Raw genomic sequence first — 20,329 nt, 5'->3', positions numbered from 1 at the left:
TGTGTGTGAGGGGGGGGGGAGGGGGGGGGTAGTGTTAGATTGGTATGTCAGTAAATGGTATGTCAGCAGGTCTTTTATGGAGTTGCCAGGGCGTCAACCTATGCTAATCAGCATCAACAGGCACGCACATCCAATTTACGAACAAGTGGCATTCGTCATCAGATACACCTGGTATACGCAAAAATTGAGAGTTTGCGTATATTTCATGAACCCCACATTGGTTTTTCATAGGCATGTTTCTTAAGACCAAAAGTAAGAAATTTAAGAAATGTTTTGTGAATGAGGCCCATTCTCTTTATTTTCCATTGTAATAAATGGCATATTTAAACTAATCTTCCACTACTGAATAGGGCTACAAATCTTTTGCTATAAACACCCCCAACTAGTGATGCATGGGTCAATCCGAAACCCGCGGGTCCCACAGGTTTATCCGCGGGTGGGGCGGCTTTAAGGGGGTTGCACACCGGACGTGTCTGGCTTACAACATACAACGTCCAAAAATTCGAAACCAGTGTTTACAATGAAGGTGCACACACCGCGTCACACTGCGTCAGAAAGCACTGACTAAAGGCAATCTATAGGCTACTATCAAATCTTTTTGGAAGTTGATTTTATTTATTATTTTCAGTAAAACAAACAGAGTTTATATATTATAGTGCAATTAATTCAAAACTAAGACGGTAGGCTACAGCACATTTGGGGTGATGTCGTCGCGGGGGGGCTGAAAATGTTCCTATATCATAAAAGGGGGGCCTGACAGAAAAAGTTTGGGAACCACTGCACTAGGGTAACATCTGCCTTCCTCGCAAGCGCAATGGGGAATGAAGACAGTTGATGGCTGAGCAGGTTGCTTGCTGGCCAGAGACATTGCACTTGCGCAGTTGGTCCCATATTGGACTAAGGCTGTAGTCCAATATGGGGGTGTTGACTCTCCCTCACACACTGGCTTTGGACACCACTCATACTCACTGACTTTCCATTATCTACTTGTCATGGGGAGGTTTTGATTTTTGGTGATACTATCTGTAGTATCGGCTCCGATCCGGCCCCAAAGTACTCTGATCCGAAGATGAAGTACCGATACTTAATGACATGCGTAATGAACAATAGGCCTATTGTTGGCGGGATTGAAGAATCAACAAACCTCATAAAACAACAACAACAAGCAACACAGCAAGCCGGGAAAACGGCACTGAAAACAGCAGGAAAACAATTAAATCTACCTTGCTAGATGCGGTGGAACGGCGATTTGCTACGGTGGAGACAGAACCCCTGTGTTTTGTTTTTTTTTGTTTTTTTGACAGGAGCAGCAGGTCCGTCTTTTCATGACACAAATTGCCCACAGCTGTTGCCTGTATAGAATTTCATATTTAATGATCAGTCCCTTGTAGGGCTGGGCAATAAATCGATTTTATCAATTAATTTGAATTTATGGTTTAGGACGATGTGTAAAAATGAAAATCGAGATTCACTTTAACCTGGGTAAATACGGCCATATCACCCAGCCCTAGTCCCTTGCATAAGGAAATGCAATTCGTTTAATAAGCCACTTTAGAAACAAAATTCGTTATATGAGCCAATTCAAAGTTGTAGGAGAGAGAATATTCAGTGCAGCCTCACGTATAGCGGAGGAGAGGAGAAGCCGACTCGTCAGAGGCATAGGCTACCGCATTATTCAGCCCGTTTGTATGCTCTGTAATGAAAGAGACACTGTAACCTCTAGCCTATGTTATTCTGGCTATTATTTTTTTCGATCATTATTTTCAAAAGGGGTGCTGCCAAGTAGCTGTGTGGAATGTGAAATGCTGCTGTTCGCGAAGAACCGTTTCCTCACATTTAACCCATTTTATCAGCCTACATCATTTAATATTCTTAGTAGTACCTTTTTTTTTTATCTATTTATTTTTTTATTTTATTTTTATTTTTTTTTTCTTTGAAATTAACGATGATAATGTTATGTAACGAGTGTTGCACCTTAACGTCACATAACAATCAGTTGTCCGGTTAGGGTTAGACAAACAAAGAAAATGGGTGACAAGCCAGATTATAGGGATGACAGAGAAATTATTAGACTGTTGGGGAGAGGAGAAGCTCTGAATCCACAACACAATATTTAATTCCCAGGTTCAATGTCGCTTGTCTTTTTATGAAAGCTTAAGAATATCGTCAAATATCGACATCGTCAAAATGACAGAAAATATCAGGATGATATTTTTTGCCCATTTCACCCACCCCTAGGACAGATGCTTTGCTACATTAGATGTATTGGCTTGTTTGGTGACACAATCTTTTAAACGTCTCCTGCAAACAGGTGCAGTAATATTTTCAGTTTTGCCTTTATTGTTGGGTTTGCAGCATAGACTGTAAAAAAAAGATGGACGTAGTGAGTGTGACGTCACCCATAGGTTTCTGAAGGGCCGTTTTGAAGCCAAAAGTTGGGGTTTACGAGCACCGCCAAGTTGACATATTTTGGAGCTGGAGCAGCCAGAGCGAAGCCTGGCATTTCCCACAGCGCCGCCTGCTATTGGTCCGTGATAGGCAACCTGTTGATCACTGGACAGGCGACCTGTCAATCAGTCGGAAAACAACCCTGTTTTATAATCGTTATACCTCTTAATGACGCAATTAGTTTGAAAATCGTCACATCGTCACATATTAGCAGAAGTAAAATTAGCTACTGAGACCATAATCTCCTGTCGAAAAAAATTTATTGACTTTATATTTTGAGTGAGAAGCTGAGCTGTGGTCCCATTGCCATGAATGGAGTTGGGCGGGATTTGGAGTCTTTTTGGGGCTGGCTTCTAGCGGAAATTAGAGGAATTGCAGCTTTCAGCCACTCCTTTTATTGGCTTCAAAAATCACCCGTGGTTTTGGCCGTTGCGTTTGCAGGCAAAATACTGCCATATTTAACTTTTGAGCGTCCTGCTTCCCCGTAAGTTGGGGACTGCTAGTGTGATCAAACACTGCCATTTCCAATATTTTCTCTTTTTCCACAACCACGAGGATAGTGAGCTACGCACTTAGCTCTCACTTCTACACACAGAGACATGCCTAACGGCCACCACACCACCTTTCCCTTGAATCCTTAAGGGCACAGTCTTTATTTTTTGATAGATGGCATTCAGAAAGTATTGAATTTTGCAAAATGCTGGTATAGTACTTTTTTCTTAAAAACGAACAAGTTTTGTGTTGAAAGACGTGTTGAATGTATAGTTGTATAGGGATCAAACCTAAGAAGGCTGTAGTTTCCTTCACTCTATTCTGTTCTGCAATTGACGGACGAGCGTTCCTTAAGATCTAGCAAAATTATTATGGAATATATGCTACAAAGAATTTTGCCAGATTCTTTTTGGGTAGACTATATTAGACCTTCACAAGCAAATAATTCACCACTTTTTTTGCAACTAGGCTGTGGCCTACTGTGGTTTCAGAATGGAGGCTAACCAGACACATTTGTTGTCACTCTTGAATGGTATCTGTTGTGCCATCATGTTGACCTAAAACAACCTAGCCCATCTACACAAAACAAACATTGTCTGTTTCCCAATTTGTCAATATATAGTCAACTAATTCCTTTTTAAGGTGCAATTATTAATTTCGGTATTTGTTTCCTTTGAGGTGTTAGATATATTTTAATGCTTTAAAGCATTGTATTTTGGTTGTTTTTTGATTTACACAGGTTCTTGGAATTGAATTGCTAGCACATTTCCCACAGCTGAAAGCTCATTCATGGAGAGCCAAGTCTATTCTTTATGGCATTAACAGTCAGGGCATGGCTCTTTCTGCTCTGTCAGCTTGTTGGCCCATGGACTAATGCACTGCTGTTGCACCACCACTCCCCAAAGTTTCTCCTCTTAACACAATGAAATGGAAGAAAATTGGTCACTTGGATGATGGAAGATGTTGATGAAAGTTGATTTCAGGTACAGAGAGATTTGGAATTGCCTTTTGAATTAGAGTACAATTTGAGCAATGTCCACAAATGCATTTGGCATGGTTTGTTCCTGCTTATTTAATATAGTTATAAAAGTGCTTCCTATGTGATCAGTATTGTCTAAAGCATGTTGACACGCACAGTAAGAACTGGGTCTACTGTATATTCATGTGGATTTGTGGAGTTATGTTGTCAGAATCTTTTTTGTAAAGCTTTCCTTGGTGTTTATTTTTGACCAGGCCGTGGCGTTTTTGGTCTGGCTAAATTTCCCCGCTAGATATTAAGATTTAGCCAGTTGTAATAGGTTTGTAATGTTTGTATTTTTGTGAGGGGAAAAACATTTGCTCTTCATATACTTGCCTCCCTTTCATAAAAAAAAAAAAAAAAATTGTTTAGCAGTTACATTTTATACAAATCCTAATTTTTCAAGGCCAAGCACACAACTGCATGTAAAATCTAAGTGACTCCACCAGGGCTATGTTGATGGTTGTGAATGTGAAACTAGTGATGTAAGACCACAGTGGGAATGGACAATGGAGCAGAAGAACCAGACATGGTACTTGGGACTCTATCACACAGACCTGTTTTTGAAGGCTGAGCAACCCAGGACATGCTGCACTGCCTGCAACCACAGAATCAAGCAGCATAAATGTAAAAAATAAAATGTATCTGTCTTTTTAGGAAAAGGTGGAGAATGCAGTGGAGAATGCAGTTTGTCAAGAAGACTTGCTAAGGAGAAAGTCATCTATACACCTTTTTGTTGGTTACTAGGAAGAAAGAGAGGGAAAAATAGTTAACCGTATAAAAAATTCTTAAATTACAATAAGCAAAAGGTATACACCCACTGCTCTACGAGTCCAACCAAGGACTAACATTGAAAAACACTGTGCATAAGGGCAAATAGTTCAGTTAAACATGCCTATGGATAAGTCTTGCCGATTAACTTGTCCCGCTTTGGCAGACCTTTCTCCCACTGAAGGTTGCGTATGCCACAAATGATGGCATGTGAAGAGGTAGGTAGCAAGTTTACTCCCTCCATTATGTGAAAATTTTCAGGAATGGGAGAGGGTGAGCGCTGCTTTTAAACAATGAGGGAGGTGCCAAGCTAGTTTAATAATAATAATTAAAAAAAATTAAAGCTGCAAGCAGCCTCGAGTCATGGGTTTATGAGTAGATGCTGTTAATGTGTAATTTCTAGCATTAGCGGTTAGCATAGCACAAATTGAAATTAATACTGTGTTGTCGTTCTTTGGACTATCAACAACAAACTTGGTACAGTCCCTAGGGGTGTTGTCGCTAATGTGGCCACCCAATCATTACGCAAAACGTTATTTATGTTTGGGTATGTCCATGTACCAATGGTGTCATTTGGACTTATGGTTCAGGCTTATGGTTCAGGAGAAGAAGGTTGTCAAAGACACTTCATCAAAGTTGTTTTCACACCAGTAACAATATTCTTTTCTCTTTTTTCGGTCGGTAAGGAGCCGCTATTTTCAATATTTTACGAAAACTAACGTAGGCTATAGACTCACCTAATGCAGACATCCTGTTGACAGGAGAGTCCTGCTGTCTTGTTGATATTTTTCCCCAGTTATTTGACCCGTTGCTATCTAGATTTTATGGCTTGAAATCTCACTAGCTAGAGAGAAGTCCCCCGGAATACCTACAGGGTCGCAAGGTGACCAGACCAGACCAAACCACTTTTTTTACATAGGCTAATAGGTGAAAGTAAAATTCTTTTCCATCCGTCTGCCAAGGAAAATTGGAAAATAAAAAAATAGTCAGCATTTATGTGACTCATAAATACTATCTAAAGTTATCACAAATGTATATTGTTGACAAAATATTCCAGAAGTTTATGGACAATTAGAGGGCCCTCCTGGGCCTCCCAGGGCCCGGGACAACTGACCCAGTTGTCCCCCCCCCCCCCCCCCTGTCGGCGGACACACACACACACACACACACACACACACACACACACACACACACACACACACACACACACACACACACACAGAGTGTAACTGTAACAATAATTGTAACCGTAACTTATCTTCCACTGTCAAAACACTGTCTCTTGAAGTTCCCTTCTTTGTATTGGAAAAACTCTTCTGGCTTGCCCTGATGCTGAGGGTGCTTTGTTTGGAGGTGTCTGTTTAATGTTTTCATTTTAAAACTCTCATTACTCAGCACGTCTCCACACAAAACTTGTTGGTGCTCCTCGTCATTTCGCAACGCTTTGGTGAAACCAACCGAAATATATTCTTTGTATTTATGCTTCGACATAATGGCACCTGACGGCGATACGTAAAACCGTATTCTGACTGATAGTGACAGAAATAGAAGCGCATCACTCACCTCAGCCAGGGCACGAGGATGTATTCAGGACCCGGACTGCAAGGGGGGTGGGAAACAGGCTCGCGCAAAAACATAGCAGAGCTGAACAGACTGCAGCGCAGTACAAAATGACAGAGCATATGTTGCCCATTGTGATTAGGACACCTGCTTACCGGGGTGTGCTATGTGTGCACCAAAGTTGAAAAACAGCTACCAATCAGATGCTGAGCTAGAGCCAATACCAAAGGGGGAAGAATAATAATAAGAATCTGACCAGAAACAATAGCTACGCTGTGAATACCTAAAATAAAAATAAATAAATAAAAAATTCGGAAGGCTACAGGAGGAGCTTTGTTCCATACCACAATTTGACAACATGCTTTAGAAAAGAGGTGAAAATGGCAACATAGGTGGCCCGCGTGTGTAGATAATAGGTTTATATCATTGTGTCTCAATGAAAAAAGCTGATATAGGCTACTATTTAATAGCAATTTGTTTTTGTGTGTCTTGCTCTTCCTGATGTTTGTCCTATATCACTCTTTTCTATGGTTGACTGTTGATCAGTTAGACATAGTTAGTCCTTTGAAACATGCTTGTGATAAAGGGTTATATAAGTAAACAAACTTGGAAGTTTAATTTGCCAGACGGCTCATAATGACAAATGCTGGTGTGTAGAAAATTAAACTGGTATAAGCATGTACACCTATCAAACCGGTTAAACCGGAAACTGGCCCAACCCTACATAGCACACATTAGTCTCAGTATTGGTTATAAGGAAGAAACCATAACTTTGCTAGCCGCCTGCTCCACCCGTCCGGTAATACCGGGCGGCCCCCTCCTACTCTACTGCAATAGAAACCTAGGGGCATATGCAAGCTTTCTGTCGGCAGTTATTTTTGGATGCTTACACCTGCTTAGAAGGTAGTGCGTCTTTGAGAAAAAATAGTTCCTATCCAAATAGAACACAACTATTGACAGAAAGCTCTTTTTTTTTTTTTAACAAAACGGTCAAAGTATTTTTTGGTCATTCTATTTTATTTTCAGAAACGGAAATTAAAATGAAAAACTAATGGTGATTGGGAAAAAAATGGAAATAGTGGAAATAATGGAAGTATTTTTCTGGTCAGAAACGGCAGATACAACATTTATAAAGGACTTGATTTTCAGAGAGAGATTCAACTCTTACAGGAAAAAGAATGAAGAAGAAAAGTTTTTTGCTTAACCGTAGCCCTTAGCTGGAGACATGCGTCACCAGACTCCCTAAGGACACCTTGTAACCTCACTGACTTTTGACCCTCACTGACTTTTGACCCTTCTCTCTTGCCCTGCCCTATCAGTCAGCAGCCAACCGCCGGGGTAGCCTACACCCACCCCACCACAGTGGCCAGCTACACAGTGCACCAAGCCCCTGTGGCAGCGCATACCGTGGCGGCCGCCTATGCCCCCACCGCAGCCACAGTTGCTGTTGCCAGGCCGGCACCTGTAGCTGTGGCAGCTGCCGCTACCGCTGCAGCTTATGGAGGATACCAGCCAGCCCATGCTGCCACCGACTATGGCTACGCCCAACGCCAGCCTGAAGTTCCTCCACCACCACCACCTGTCACCTCCCAGAACTATCAGGTACACTGCATTTTTTTTTTCTTTCACTCCAAGGTTGTTGTATACACAAATTGCATTAATTTCAATTAATGAAGATTCCTATTTTACAGTTTTTTTTTTTGTGTCATCATGATCATATCTCTAGTTTCGGGTATTTGAGTGTCACAGTCCAGTGTAAGGACATCATTTGTCTCACAAATTACCTGGGTCTTTTACAAGAACACTAACCTGAATTGTTGGGACAACCAGATCAACAGAAATTTGCTCTAATAGGGCGGGCATAGGCCTACAACCCCTTCATCTGTTTTCCTGTAGAGAATGATGGAACTCTATGAAGGGAGTGATGGCACATATGGCACAGGCCTGCATATGATTTATTACTAGTTTCAAAGCAGTCACAATTGATTTAAGGAGTATTTTTTTTTAATGTTTTTTTTATTGGTCCTGTCAGAGGACATATTCAGAGAATGTGTTTGATCTCACCTCTTTTGGTTCTTGAATTCTTTGAATCGGTTCAAAATTGCCCTCTGTTGTCCAGATGCTTCAGTTATCATAAAGCAGTTGAATGATGCATATAAGCTTCTTTTTCAAACTTTTGATCTTTTTTTAATAAACTATTATATTAATAACTTTTTTAATAGATGGCCTATATAAAACAAATGGTCTTCTTGTATCAAACAATGGTTGAGGAAAGACCTGTTTTTAGTCCATACCTAAGATATTGCACAGCCATTTCCCAATAATATTTTAGGCATGCTGTCTAGGGCAGGGCTCCAGACTGCGACCAAAATTTTTGAGAGTGTGCGAGTTAAAATTTCACGTGGTCGCATTCGTGCATGATGATCATTAGGCTGTTTTGGTGCCCCTCCGGCACATAGCGTTTTTTGATGTGGAAAAAGTGCTGCTTCGAGCGCTTTTTGTGAGGAGAAATAAAAAGCGGATCACGGCAACGTCACCTGACGTTAGCTGAGCAGCTGCTAGCTCACTAACCAGCTGGTTAGCTCTTCTATCAGACAGAACAGTGTTGTGGAACAAGCAACGGTTTACCAGATATTTCCAATACATGTCCAGTATAATCCATACTGCCTTTAAGATTGCTGTTGTGGTAATGGAAATTCAGCTATTACAATGTCCAATTTCTCCACCGGCACTTTCACTTTCTCCATATTTGTTGTTGCTATGGGAAACGGCCAGCATCTCTGTGATCGCAATTGGTTGGCTGTAAAAAGCGGTTCACGTCACCCGGCGCTTTTCTGAAAAGTTGAACATTTCTCAACTTTTGAAAGCGCTCTGCTCTAACGAAAAAAACGCCGGCTGCAGCGCTTTTCGGGAGCGGCCGCCTTTTGTGCGCCTTGCGGCCGCTTCCCATTGCTTTTAATGAGAAAAGGGTGCTGGCGGTTGGGGAAAAAACGCTATGTGTGAACGCAGCCTTATTGCGGAGTTTTTACCGGCTGGCTTGATGCATTTGGGACAGAGGGACCGCGGTAAGTCAAAACAAACACACACAATTTATACATTTATATCATATTGCCATTTATTTCCATGCACATGCGCGAGCACTGTCCACCTGACAGCCCTCTGTTCTGTTGGCGGAAAGAGAGACACAGAAGCATGGAGGTTTCGACGCGTCAGTCGAAGCTTCCTGGAGGTTCCCGGGGGCACGGTGGCGTATGAGAAATATGAAGATTTACGAAGAAAAAGGGAAAAAAAAAAAAGGGTGTGACCAAATCATGTGCTGGTGCGACCAACTGAGAAAGTTGGTAGCACCAGTGCTACCAGTGGAAAAGTTAGTCTGGAGCCCTGGTCTAAGGTCCTCATTTATGTGTTTGCACAAAAAGGACTTATTTCCACACCATGCCTATGAATATTTTGAAGGGAATGTGGCTGTGGGATATAGTAGTGCTGAAAAAGGTAACGTATAACCAGGTGTATAACCAATGCAACTGCCCTATCAATCCACATGCTCAGAGTGGTCATTAGAACATTCAAAAATATTTAGGATGGTAATAGATGGGGTTGGAAATGGCACTTCCAGCCATGGTTTGATAGATCTGTTGATGACATTCAAAATAGAAAGCAATTACAGTATATTGTACGTGGAAAAAGCTGAATAACATGTGCCTCATGATCTTGACTGGTTTGGCATTGTTGGAAAATGATGTTCAATTTAACAGCTGGCAAAACTGCCACTGTTCAAGTTTACTGAGATGTACCTATTAATTACTAATTACAAGAGGCAGGTGAACTGTTGGTGCTTAATAAATGTGCATAGGTTTACACCTTTGTGTACAAGTTTTTAGTGACGAATCTATGCAGTTTTCTACCATAGTAGTTTTCTTCCATAGTTTTTCTAGCATCAAAGAAGCCATTTTGATTTATGGAGACCATTTTCATTCAGATTTTCAAATGGCTATTACATGACTTATTGTAATGTAACTTATGTTTTGTTGTGTGTATGGTCTCTGCAGGACTCCTACTCTTACGTTCGGTCCACAGCTCCGGCTGTAGCTTATGACAGTAAGCAGTACTACCAACAGCCCACTGCTACAGCGGCTGTTGCTGCTGCACAGCCACAACCCTCCGTAGCAGAGTCCTACTACCAGACAGGTACGCCTAACATACCCTGGGACTCAACAACAGGCTCAGTTCATTTTCATTTACGTATTCTCTCCATTTACCATTACTTTACTGTTCTGACTATCCATGCTCTTGAGACTAATTGGTCTGGTCCATTAGTTTTTCCATAGCTACCAGCATATGCCACAGGAAGGGATCTCCGTTTACAGAGAACTGCTAAAACATGAAATCTCAGGTGACATCAACAACTTGGAGAATGATGCATCTTTGCAATGTGTTTCAGTTAACCAGAAATTAGCTAACCAAATATTACACTGATTGGTCTAATGGGGGTGCTGTAATTTAAGGTCAAAATATTTAACCCAGATGTGATATCTCATCCCCAACAACGTAACCGGAAAGAGAAATGGCACTTAATTTTGTTTTGATCTGAGCGGAGTTGAGGAAGCAAACACCGCCAGGCTGCAGGTGAAAACCTCTACCATCATGGCTGGAGTACAAATGAAACCAGATGTTTTAGGTTAGGTATGGAAACTTAACTTAAGCATTACGTATTTTAAAAGGCAAATGATTGCACCTGTGATGTCCTTCTGTTAGGAAGCTGATATTTTCAATGCCACACCATAGTACCACACTGGTACCTACCCCCGATTCTGAAGTCGCCTCCCCCTGTTTATAGCAAAAACTGACTGATCCCACAGTGTTGTCCTCCTAAACTGTACATTACAGAAAAAAAACCTGGTTTTTGAAATCGTCATACCTTAATTGATAAAGAGAAAAAAAATTTTTTATGTATGATATCTTGAAAACTGAGCATGGGGTAGATTGAAATGTGCAGCAGCAGAATTGACAATGTGATATGTTGAAGATAGTTTGATCAATCTGTGTAAAACTAAAGACAAATGATGTCTGTACTCTCAAGATGATATCTGTAAAGCCGTGTTTAAATTGATTAATGGAGTGCAATAATACGGTTAAAATACTCTTTCTAAGGCTTTAAATATAGGTTGGACAAACTCGTATAACCTGGCCCTATTTTTTATTATTTTTATTTTTATTTTTTTTAATTTATTTTTATTTTTTTTGATGTTCTCTCCGTTGCCACCCAGTGGACTCAGTAGCCTAATGGTTAATGAATAGGTCCGCAATGCAAAAGATTGTGGGTTCAAATCCTGCGTGTAACACCGGTTCCTAACAGCAACAAGCTTGTGATTCGGAAAGTTTTCCCTGGTCTTCTGTGTGGAGTTTGTATGTTCGCCCTATGTTTGCAGTATATAGTTATAAATCGGTTAGCAGAGAATAGTATTACAGGTTACCATTTTGACAAAATGAATTTGATTTAATTGTAAAGCTTTTTCATTGCCTCCTCTGTTCAAGCAGAGCGATTCAGTGGCAAAATATATTCTTGGACCTGAGACCAACAAAGATCTCTAAAATGCATCAGCTTTTCAAGCCTTTTTTTGCAAGTCTTTTTTTGTCATGAGGCTAACCAAAAAACAAATTAGCATACTGAACTAAACTAAAAACTTTGAAAAGCCATAACTGCTACACCGCTGGTCCAGTTGTGATGAAACTTGGAAGAATGATGCATCTTTTTACTGATTGGCCAAAGGGGTGCCTGCATCATTTGTGGTGGACAACATGTTCACTTGTTTAAATTAATTAATTTAAATTCATTTATTTATTTTAGAGAAATTAATTGAACATGTGTGCATCTAGCCCTGTTGGGACTAGCACAACACTGCGTGGGTGCCGGTCTCGAGTCCTTACATTTAAAAACCTTGAGTTTATGACCGTTCAGGAACATTTGACTACAAACGGCAAGGTTTACAGACCGAATTTTGCCAACCTGACAAGCTTTCTGGAATCCTTGAACCCTTTTCTGTTACACAAGTAAATCATATTGTGTGAATGTATTTGAAATAAAGTATAAAATCTCACCTTTGTGTGGCTTGTACTAGTTGTTTTCATATGGATATCTTAGAAATGGCTGCCACTCTTCTCCTACGCCTCTTCCCTGTGCAGCGAGCTGGACAGAAATGTGCTCTTTGCTGCCCCCTCTGGCCGCTGGAAAAAACATCTCGTCAGTGTGTGGAAAGAGCAGATGCAAAGGGGGGAAGCAAAGAGCATGTTTTCCAGCTCACCGCACAGGGAAGAGGCGTAGAAGAAGAGTGGCAGCTCGTTGTCAAAGTTCCTGAACGATCAAAAACTCAAGGTTTTTAAAGGTTCTATATAAAACAGGATTTCCCTTGCCTCTTTGATTATAAAGGAGTTGGATGTGCTATCTAAACATCGTTAAAGTATCAAAACGCACGGTAGGCAACTAAATCCACACAATCCGAGCTGTTTGGACTTCCGTAACTTTGTGGCGTCACAAAGGTTCGCTCATTATCATTTTTGTAAGAAATAATAGACTTACAAACAGTGACAACCGCACAACCGCTTTGAAAGAAATGCTGTAATACCGGAGAGTTTTCCCTACTTCTAGTTGCCGTGCCTGTGGTGTCTCACGTTTCACTCTTGAAACAGTTAGCCAATCAGAACAGAGGGGTTGTTAATATTAATGAGCCTTAAAGCCACAGCAGCAGAAACAGCCTGTTCTTGGCAAGGCTCAGATGTGTTTTTGGTACATGACACCACACAAACGGCTTTGAATGGACCTCAATAGGTAAAATAAAACACTGGAAAGTGTAGAATATGGGACCTTCAATGCAAGGACTCAGGACTGGCACCCACGCAGTGTTGTGCCAGTCCCAACAGGGCTAGTGTGCATCATGAAAAGAAGCCATGAGCAGAGTTTGACCTGTAGGTCCAATCACCCCTTCTGTCATCCAGCCCCCAAACCAGGATACAGCCAGGGGGTAACGCCATACACACAGACTCAGCAGACCCGGCAGGTGACTGCCATCAAGCCAGCAGCCCCCAGCCCAGCCACGTCCACCTTCTCCATCTATCCAGTGTCCTCCACTGTCCAGCCTGTGGCCGCCGCCTCTGTGGTCCCTTCTTACTCCCAGAGCCCCACCTACAGCACTAACGCTGTCACCTACTCTGGTAAGATTTCAGATTTACCTGGCCACTGTCTCGAATGGTGAAAATAACTGGGCTGGGAAAACCAGGAAGCCCACCCGAGCAGTTCATTGACTCCCATGTTTCAACTGTGAGAATTGAATTAATAAGGATGAAATATCACATTTATTAAAAGGACAGATGGAAATAATTTTGGTAACTACAGTCACATGACTGTTTTTTATTTAATATTTATATATTCATTTATTATGTGAGTCTGTAATTATGATGCTGTCTTATTCTGTCTGTTTTATTTTGGTTGTTGAAGTGGTATTTCTATAGCAAACTCTAATGTAAAGAGGTTGGGTAAAAAAAGGTTGCTTTACATAAGCTCATGTACTAAAGATAGAGGCACGCAACAGTTGAATAACGTGTCAATTCTAACTTTTCATTATCTGGTCAAAATGGCTATGAATGCCGCAAAGCAGATGGTAGCTTTGTGCTACTTATTACAAGTGTATAAAACTCTCAGTAGCCAAAAAGTCACCACTGAAGGACCCTTTTTAATAGTTGGATGAATTATTGCTAGAAATATGGCCAATAGATGGGCTGATGCCTCAGCTCCCCCCTTTCCCAGGTACCTCGTACTCGGGCTATGAGGCAGCAGTTTACTCTGCAGCCTCCACCTACTATCAGCAGCAGCAGCAGCAACAGCAGCAGCAACAGCAACAGCAACAGAAGCAGGCAGTAGCAGCTGTAGCGGCCACGGCGGCATGGACAGGCAGCACCTTTACCAAAAAACCCCCCTTCCAAAGTAAGCAGCTCCGGCCCAAGCAGCCACCCAAACCACCTCAGATCCACTACTGTGATGTCTGTAAGATCAGCTGTGCCGGCCCACAGGTGAGTTAAAATCATAGCACTGACAATACTTAAGTTGTTGAGCCAGTGTGGTCATAGGTCAGTCCTCCTATTCTTGAATTCTTTTTTAAGACAGTCTAGAGGCTTAAAAAGGAAGTGCACAGGAAGCCTGTCTATTGAACTCGAAGCCTTCTCTTAGACCAGTCAGAGCTGTTCCTTAAGATAAACTGGTAAAGGGTTCCTCTTAGCAATGCCAGCACAAGTCTGTACGTAATTTAATCATTTTTCTTCATAGCCTTTTCGAACCCTTACATCTTTACACTGGCGGTCTTCAGGACCCAGAGTACTGCTGGTTTTCTATCCTACCAAGTAGTTAATTGAAATGACCTGGGGCCTCATTTATAAAACTGTCCGTGGATTCCACACTAAAGGGTTACGTGCGCACAAAAGAGGAAAAGAACAAAACGTACAAAAATAATGGATTTATAAAACCGTGCGTACGCACACCTGCACACAATTTCCCCTTTATAAATCACAGTCCAACTTGAAATGTTGTGCACGAGCCTCAGGCTCCACCCCTTAACTCCCACAATTAACCACAGATGGTCAATGAAATGCCCTGAATGAATACTGATGTGTATGTAAATGTCTTGTCATTCCATACTCTGTGTGAGAAAATGGCAAAGCCGGAGCCAGACGGAAAAGAGAAATGTCCCCGGTGGCCTCAGTTCAGGCATCACCAACCGGCAACATGTCACAGCAGCAGTTAATGCTGCAGCTCCGAGAGCCGAACCCTTTATACAAATAAAAATAAAAAAGAAATTGTCCGATTATAAAGGTTGACGCCAAGAAGAGCATTGCTGCGCAGTGACAGTGTGTCACCGCTACCGGCGGGGCGAGGAGACACCGGAGCTCTCGCCTCTTGAACGTTACACCTCGGTAACAGGGGAAACGTTATTTAGTGGCATTGTGCCAGAATAACAGCTGACACTGACTTAAAGTTAGAGAGGAAGATGAGAGAGCTGCGACTGACCCAGGTATCGTAAATGTGCCTTTTGTTTTTGGAAAGAGTGAACGTAACCACGTAGTCAACATTTCACATTCATTTGATTTGAATAAAAAACGCATAGACACGTTCTGTATCTATAGATGCTTTTTGGACAAATGATCGGGTTTGAAACTAAAGCAACAAAGACGCTATTTAGTTGCAGCCTATAGACGTTCTTCCGACAAGGACTATTATTATTAGAGGGGTTTCTAAGTTGCAGTCGGCCTGGAAGTTAACTGAGTGTAAAGGCCATTTTTTGCTTTATTTCACTGCTTTGCCATGTCAGTCACCGTTTCCCACTGTCTCCAAAATGTGCGCACGCATGGGTCAAAGTTTCCATGGCGGTGCGCACATTTTCACGCCAAGTTTGTTTTTATAAATCTGAAAATCCGTGTGAAAAGTGGCACTCGCAATTTTCAGGCCGGTTTTGTGCGCACACAATGTTTTATAAATGAGGCCCCTGGTGTTCCAGGTGTACAATAGTCCCTGATAAGATGGGTCCTGAGGACCAGCATTGAAGACCACTGCTTGACACTAATCTACTATCGGTGTATAGGTTTAGTCAGCTTTTAATGGTGGTGTCATTGTCTTTTATCTGTCCTCAGTATAGTTGATATATGTGGACAGTCATGGAAAAACAATGTATTGTTATTATTATGTATTTGACTGTAGATTGTCCTGCTTAAAATATAAAATTTGAGATTGGTTGTTAAAATATCATGTAGTTCATACAGAATGTGTCACGCTGGCTGCTGACTGTCAGTGTCCCAAACGAGTACTTGGTAATTTCAACTAGTGTTACTCATGGCTCTTGTCTCCTTCCACACATTAAACACACAAGACATACAAGGAGCATCTGGAAGGCCAGAAGCACAAGAAGAAGGAAGCGGCGCTAAAGGTTTCCCAGAGCAGCAGCAGCAGCAGTGGTGGAGGCGGCGTCTCGGCCCGCAGCGCTCAGAACCAACTCCGTTGTGAACTCTGCGATGTCTCCTGCACTGGCGCTGACGCCTACGCTGCCCACATCCGGGGAGCCAAGCACCAGAAGGTATGGAGATGAGTGTAACATCACATCTGTGCCCTGAAGCTGGGTTATTGTAGCTTTGGTGGGAGGTAATAAAACAAGAATGTCTTGTGTGGGCAGCTCCATATAACTTTAACTTTAAAATACTTTAAAATTTGTCTTAAATTGACTTCTCTTTTAAGATGTTTAAATAAGGGATTTGCATTTTTGTTGTACAACTTTTATTTTATAATTTTTTCCCTCTACTTTTTTGTCTTTCCTGTGTGCAAGGGTGTTAATTCACTGAACCCTCTAATATCATTTGCCACCTTAACCTTCAAACTATCTTTATATACACTAAATTTTGTGGGATAAGCTGAGCATTGTGAAATTATTGGACATAGATGATCAAACTATCTTGTACATGAACACACAGCTTGGAGGGAACATTGTCCTGAATGCTCCCCCCAATGTGAATGTGTTTTTTTTTTTTTTTTTTTTTCCTTTAATTTGGCTTCCACATACATTTCTAGCAAATTTTACTTTGTCTATGCTCCCACTATAATAAATACCACAAGAGCAAATTTGAGCTGACCAGGGTTAAGGTATGGCAAGTTCAGCAGTTGTTCAGCCCATTATACAGAGGGTGCCAATTTGAGATCTGCCTTCTCTTTTCATTCTCCTTGATTCACCACAATGTAGAAATCCCACATGGGGTATGTGCTAACTCAGTAGCTCTGTGTTTCTGGGGTACTTTTTGAATTTTATTATTTTTTCCAGTGTCCTTTCTAACAATATGGAAAGTTTCTATGTTTTTTTTTTTTTAACATTTTAGAAATGTTTGTGCCTAAATAAAAAAAATAAAAATGTTTCATATTTTAACACACATTTTTCCTTGCAAATGCAAGTGAAATGCTGGCACTGTAGAGCCCTGAACCTTATTGTCTGGAAGGCCTAAAATAGGGCATTTGGCGCCCTTGATATGAAGTCCACAGATATCGACCATATCCAGTGTAACTTTATCCCCAAATTCTTGAATCTGGAGGCACAGCCATAGTCACCCATTTCAGTTTTACATTTGGAATAAAGACATGACTTGTTTGGATCCATCTTATTCCTATTGTATATCCAATGTGTTTTTGATTGAGTGTTTTGATTTGAGTGTGATATTGTGAAAGGAAAAATAACCAGCTTTCTTAAGTACCTATGGTGTTAGAACTTGAGTCCAGTATACCACCAGCTATGCTCTGAATTCTCTTCTCCAGGTAGTGAAGCTTCATACCAAACTTGGCAAGCCCATCCCCTCCACAGAGCCCAGTGTGGTCACTCAGATGCCCTCCTCCACTACAGCTGCCCCCAGCAAGACCCCCGGCTCCACCCTGGGCAGCTCCAGTACCACCTCCTCTCTGTCCATGGCCCCTTCCTCCTCCAACCCTTCCCCTACCACCTCCAACTCCCCCTATCTGAAGCCAGTCAACATAGTCAGCAGTGGTGTGGGTAGTGTGAAGAACCCAGTAGCCAACAGTCTCTCTTCTGCCAACTCTACCACAGCCGTGAAGAAAGTCAACACCCCCAAGATCAATTTTGTTGGTTAGTAAACATTTGTTGAATGTTGAGGGGGCATTACTTGCCTTATCAGTTCGCTGTTAAGGTGTGTTCAGACTACGGGCTACAAAAGCTATAGAATCAATGCGTTACACGCAGTTCTACAATTAAAGAATGGAAAAAAATATATATTGTGGCGGTCAGTGCTGATATTGTAGCGGGCCGCCACAAAGTTTTCTATGTGTGGGAAACCCTGCTGTAATTGAATCAGGTGTGCAAGAGTAGATTGGAGCTAAAAGTTCCAGGACAGGGGGTCCTTGAGGACGGGCTGAGAAACACTGACACATGGTATGCTTTTGCTTGGGGGAAATGTGCACTACATATAGACAGTAGTAAATGGGCTATAACTCTAAATGATGCTGGTATTGTCCTCTCCATTACAGGTGGAAACAAATTACAGACCACGGCGAAGGTGGAGGAGACCAAGGTAGAGGTATCCAAGCCTGTGCTGCCCTCATTAATTGCTCAGGAGACCAAGAGTGAAGTCTCAGATTCTCTGTCTTCATCAGCCCTGGCTGTACTGCAGAGTGACGTCCAGCCTGTCGGCCACGACTATGTGGAGGAGGTAGTCTGACAGTCCTATACATGGGGTCGGACCGAACCTACACATTGAACAATAATGCATTTTAATCTTGAGTGTAATGCATATGAAACTCATTTCCAGGTCCGAAACGATGAAGGTAAAGTCATTCGCTTCCATTGTAAGCTGTGTGAATGTAGTTTCAACGATCCAAATGCAAAGGAGATGCATCTTAAAGGTCGGAGGCATCGGCTGCAATACAAGGTTTGTAGGTGACTGTTATAGCACCACTCTCCAGAACTTACATAGGACACATCATGAAAATGTTTTATTTTTTAATTTTAATTGAATTTTATTTTGTATTTATTTATTTTTTTCCCAAGCTTTTTGGACATACGAGTCCCTTTATTTCTAATGGGAGATTAGTTTTCTATATCATACCCCTGCAATTGTAATTGGGCTTAAAGTTTTACATTTTCTGGTTTGTAGAAAAAGGTGAACCCGGACCTGCAGGTGGAGGTGAAGCCTAGCATCCGGGCCAGGAAAATTCAGGAAGAAAAGATGAGAAAACAGATGCAGAAAGAAGAGTACTGGAGAAGAAGAGAGGAGGAAGAACGCTGGAGAATGGAGATGAGGTATGGCTGAGGTCCATGCAATCTGTCAATGGTTGTCTTAAAGAGCAGAGATATATTAATAATAGACTTTATTTTTATAGCACCTTTCATACTAAATGTAGCCCAAAGTAACAGTAAATGAAATTAACCAAAGTTAAACATAAATATTTAACATTCAAGCAGTAAAGTAGTTACAAGAATAAAACTGGTTAAGTTACTGGTGACATTACATTTTGTCCAAAGCGACTTAAAATAGTGCATTTTGTCAACAGTAGTCAAACTGTATATCAGTCTTCATCAGCTAAGCCTTTAATACGAATAAGTAGCATTTGTTGAATCAGTTTGTTTTTTTATTATTAAAAGTAGAAGAGGAAGAAGATTGTTTTTTTTTGTGATCAAATTTTTATTTTGTTTCTTTATGGTGTAACAATAATAAATCATATACACATACCCACATGTATCACATTCATATGTGTCCATACATCTCCATAACATAATATGTTGCGGACATTGTAATTCAAGAGAGAGAGAAAAAAAGAAAGAAACCTAACATTTTATCCCACCCTCCCCTCCCCACCCTAGCTTACTCCCTTCCCCTCCCCTGGCTGGCTTCGGATAACTCCCTATGCATGCCTACGTAATACCTAGGCATATAGCATAGGAGAAAAATAATAATAAAAAGAAAAAATAAATAAATAAAAAGGAAAAATGAAAAAATAAATAAATAATCTAATCAAATAATAATGATACTAATAATAAGACTACTACTAATAAATATATACACACATATACTGTACGTGCACACATACTGTATACATGTACATACACATGCCTACGCATAATACATACAAATACATTTATACATACATACACACATAACTCTCCACAAAAAAAATTACATTCAGCATAGCGAACCAAACATTATTGGCCAACCTGATTCATATAGATAGATTTAACCTTCTCCATTGCCTTGGACAGAACCTCAACTTTATTTGCCATGGCCCCATTTGACCGGGCAATAGAAAGCTCTAGAGAGATTATGTCATAAAACAGGACAATCCAATGAGTAATATGGAGTGTATGTGGGGGCTTCCACCTCTGTATTAACATTTTCTTTGCAGCTGTCATACCTAGAAGCAACAATCTTGTCTTAGAAAAATTAAGAGATAATGAAAAATCATCATTTAAAAGTAAAATAGTCGGAGTACAAGGTACGTAGATTCCAATTATA

General features: G+C 41.1%; 1 protein-coding gene across 2 annotated transcripts in view; it reads left to right on the top strand.

The window, feature by feature from the left end:
• zfr (zinc finger RNA binding protein) overlaps nucleotides 1-20,329 on the top strand; it is a 40,454-nt gene that overhangs the window by 1,592 nt on the left and 18,533 nt on the right. For both annotated transcript variants that reach the window (XR_013505070.1, XM_078285432.1), the window contains exons 3-11: nucleotides 7,609-7,891; nucleotides 10,339-10,477; nucleotides 13,283-13,498; nucleotides 14,091-14,353; nucleotides 16,201-16,404; nucleotides 17,625-17,949; nucleotides 18,348-18,529; nucleotides 18,629-18,748; nucleotides 18,974-19,119. Coding sequence is in view for 1 of the 2 variants with exons in the window: in XM_078285432.1 (XP_078141558.1) it covers nucleotides 7,609-7,891; nucleotides 10,339-10,477; nucleotides 13,283-13,498; nucleotides 14,091-14,353; nucleotides 16,201-16,404; nucleotides 17,625-17,949; nucleotides 18,348-18,529; nucleotides 18,629-18,748; nucleotides 18,974-19,119 (1,878 nt within the window). In the remaining variant the exon portion in view is untranslated. The remainder of the gene's footprint in view (nucleotides 1-7,608; nucleotides 7,892-10,338; nucleotides 10,478-13,282; nucleotides 13,499-14,090; nucleotides 14,354-16,200; nucleotides 16,405-17,624; nucleotides 17,950-18,347; nucleotides 18,530-18,628; nucleotides 18,749-18,973; nucleotides 19,120-20,329) is intronic.

This window comes from Centroberyx gerrardi, chromosome 8, assembly GCF_048128805.1.
Source record: "Centroberyx gerrardi isolate f3 chromosome 8, fCenGer3.hap1.cur.20231027, whole genome shotgun sequence".
Taxonomy (NCBI): domain Eukaryota; kingdom Metazoa; phylum Chordata; class Actinopteri; order Beryciformes; family Berycidae; genus Centroberyx; species Centroberyx gerrardi.
This window is presented reverse-complemented; position numbering and strand designations above follow the sequence as displayed.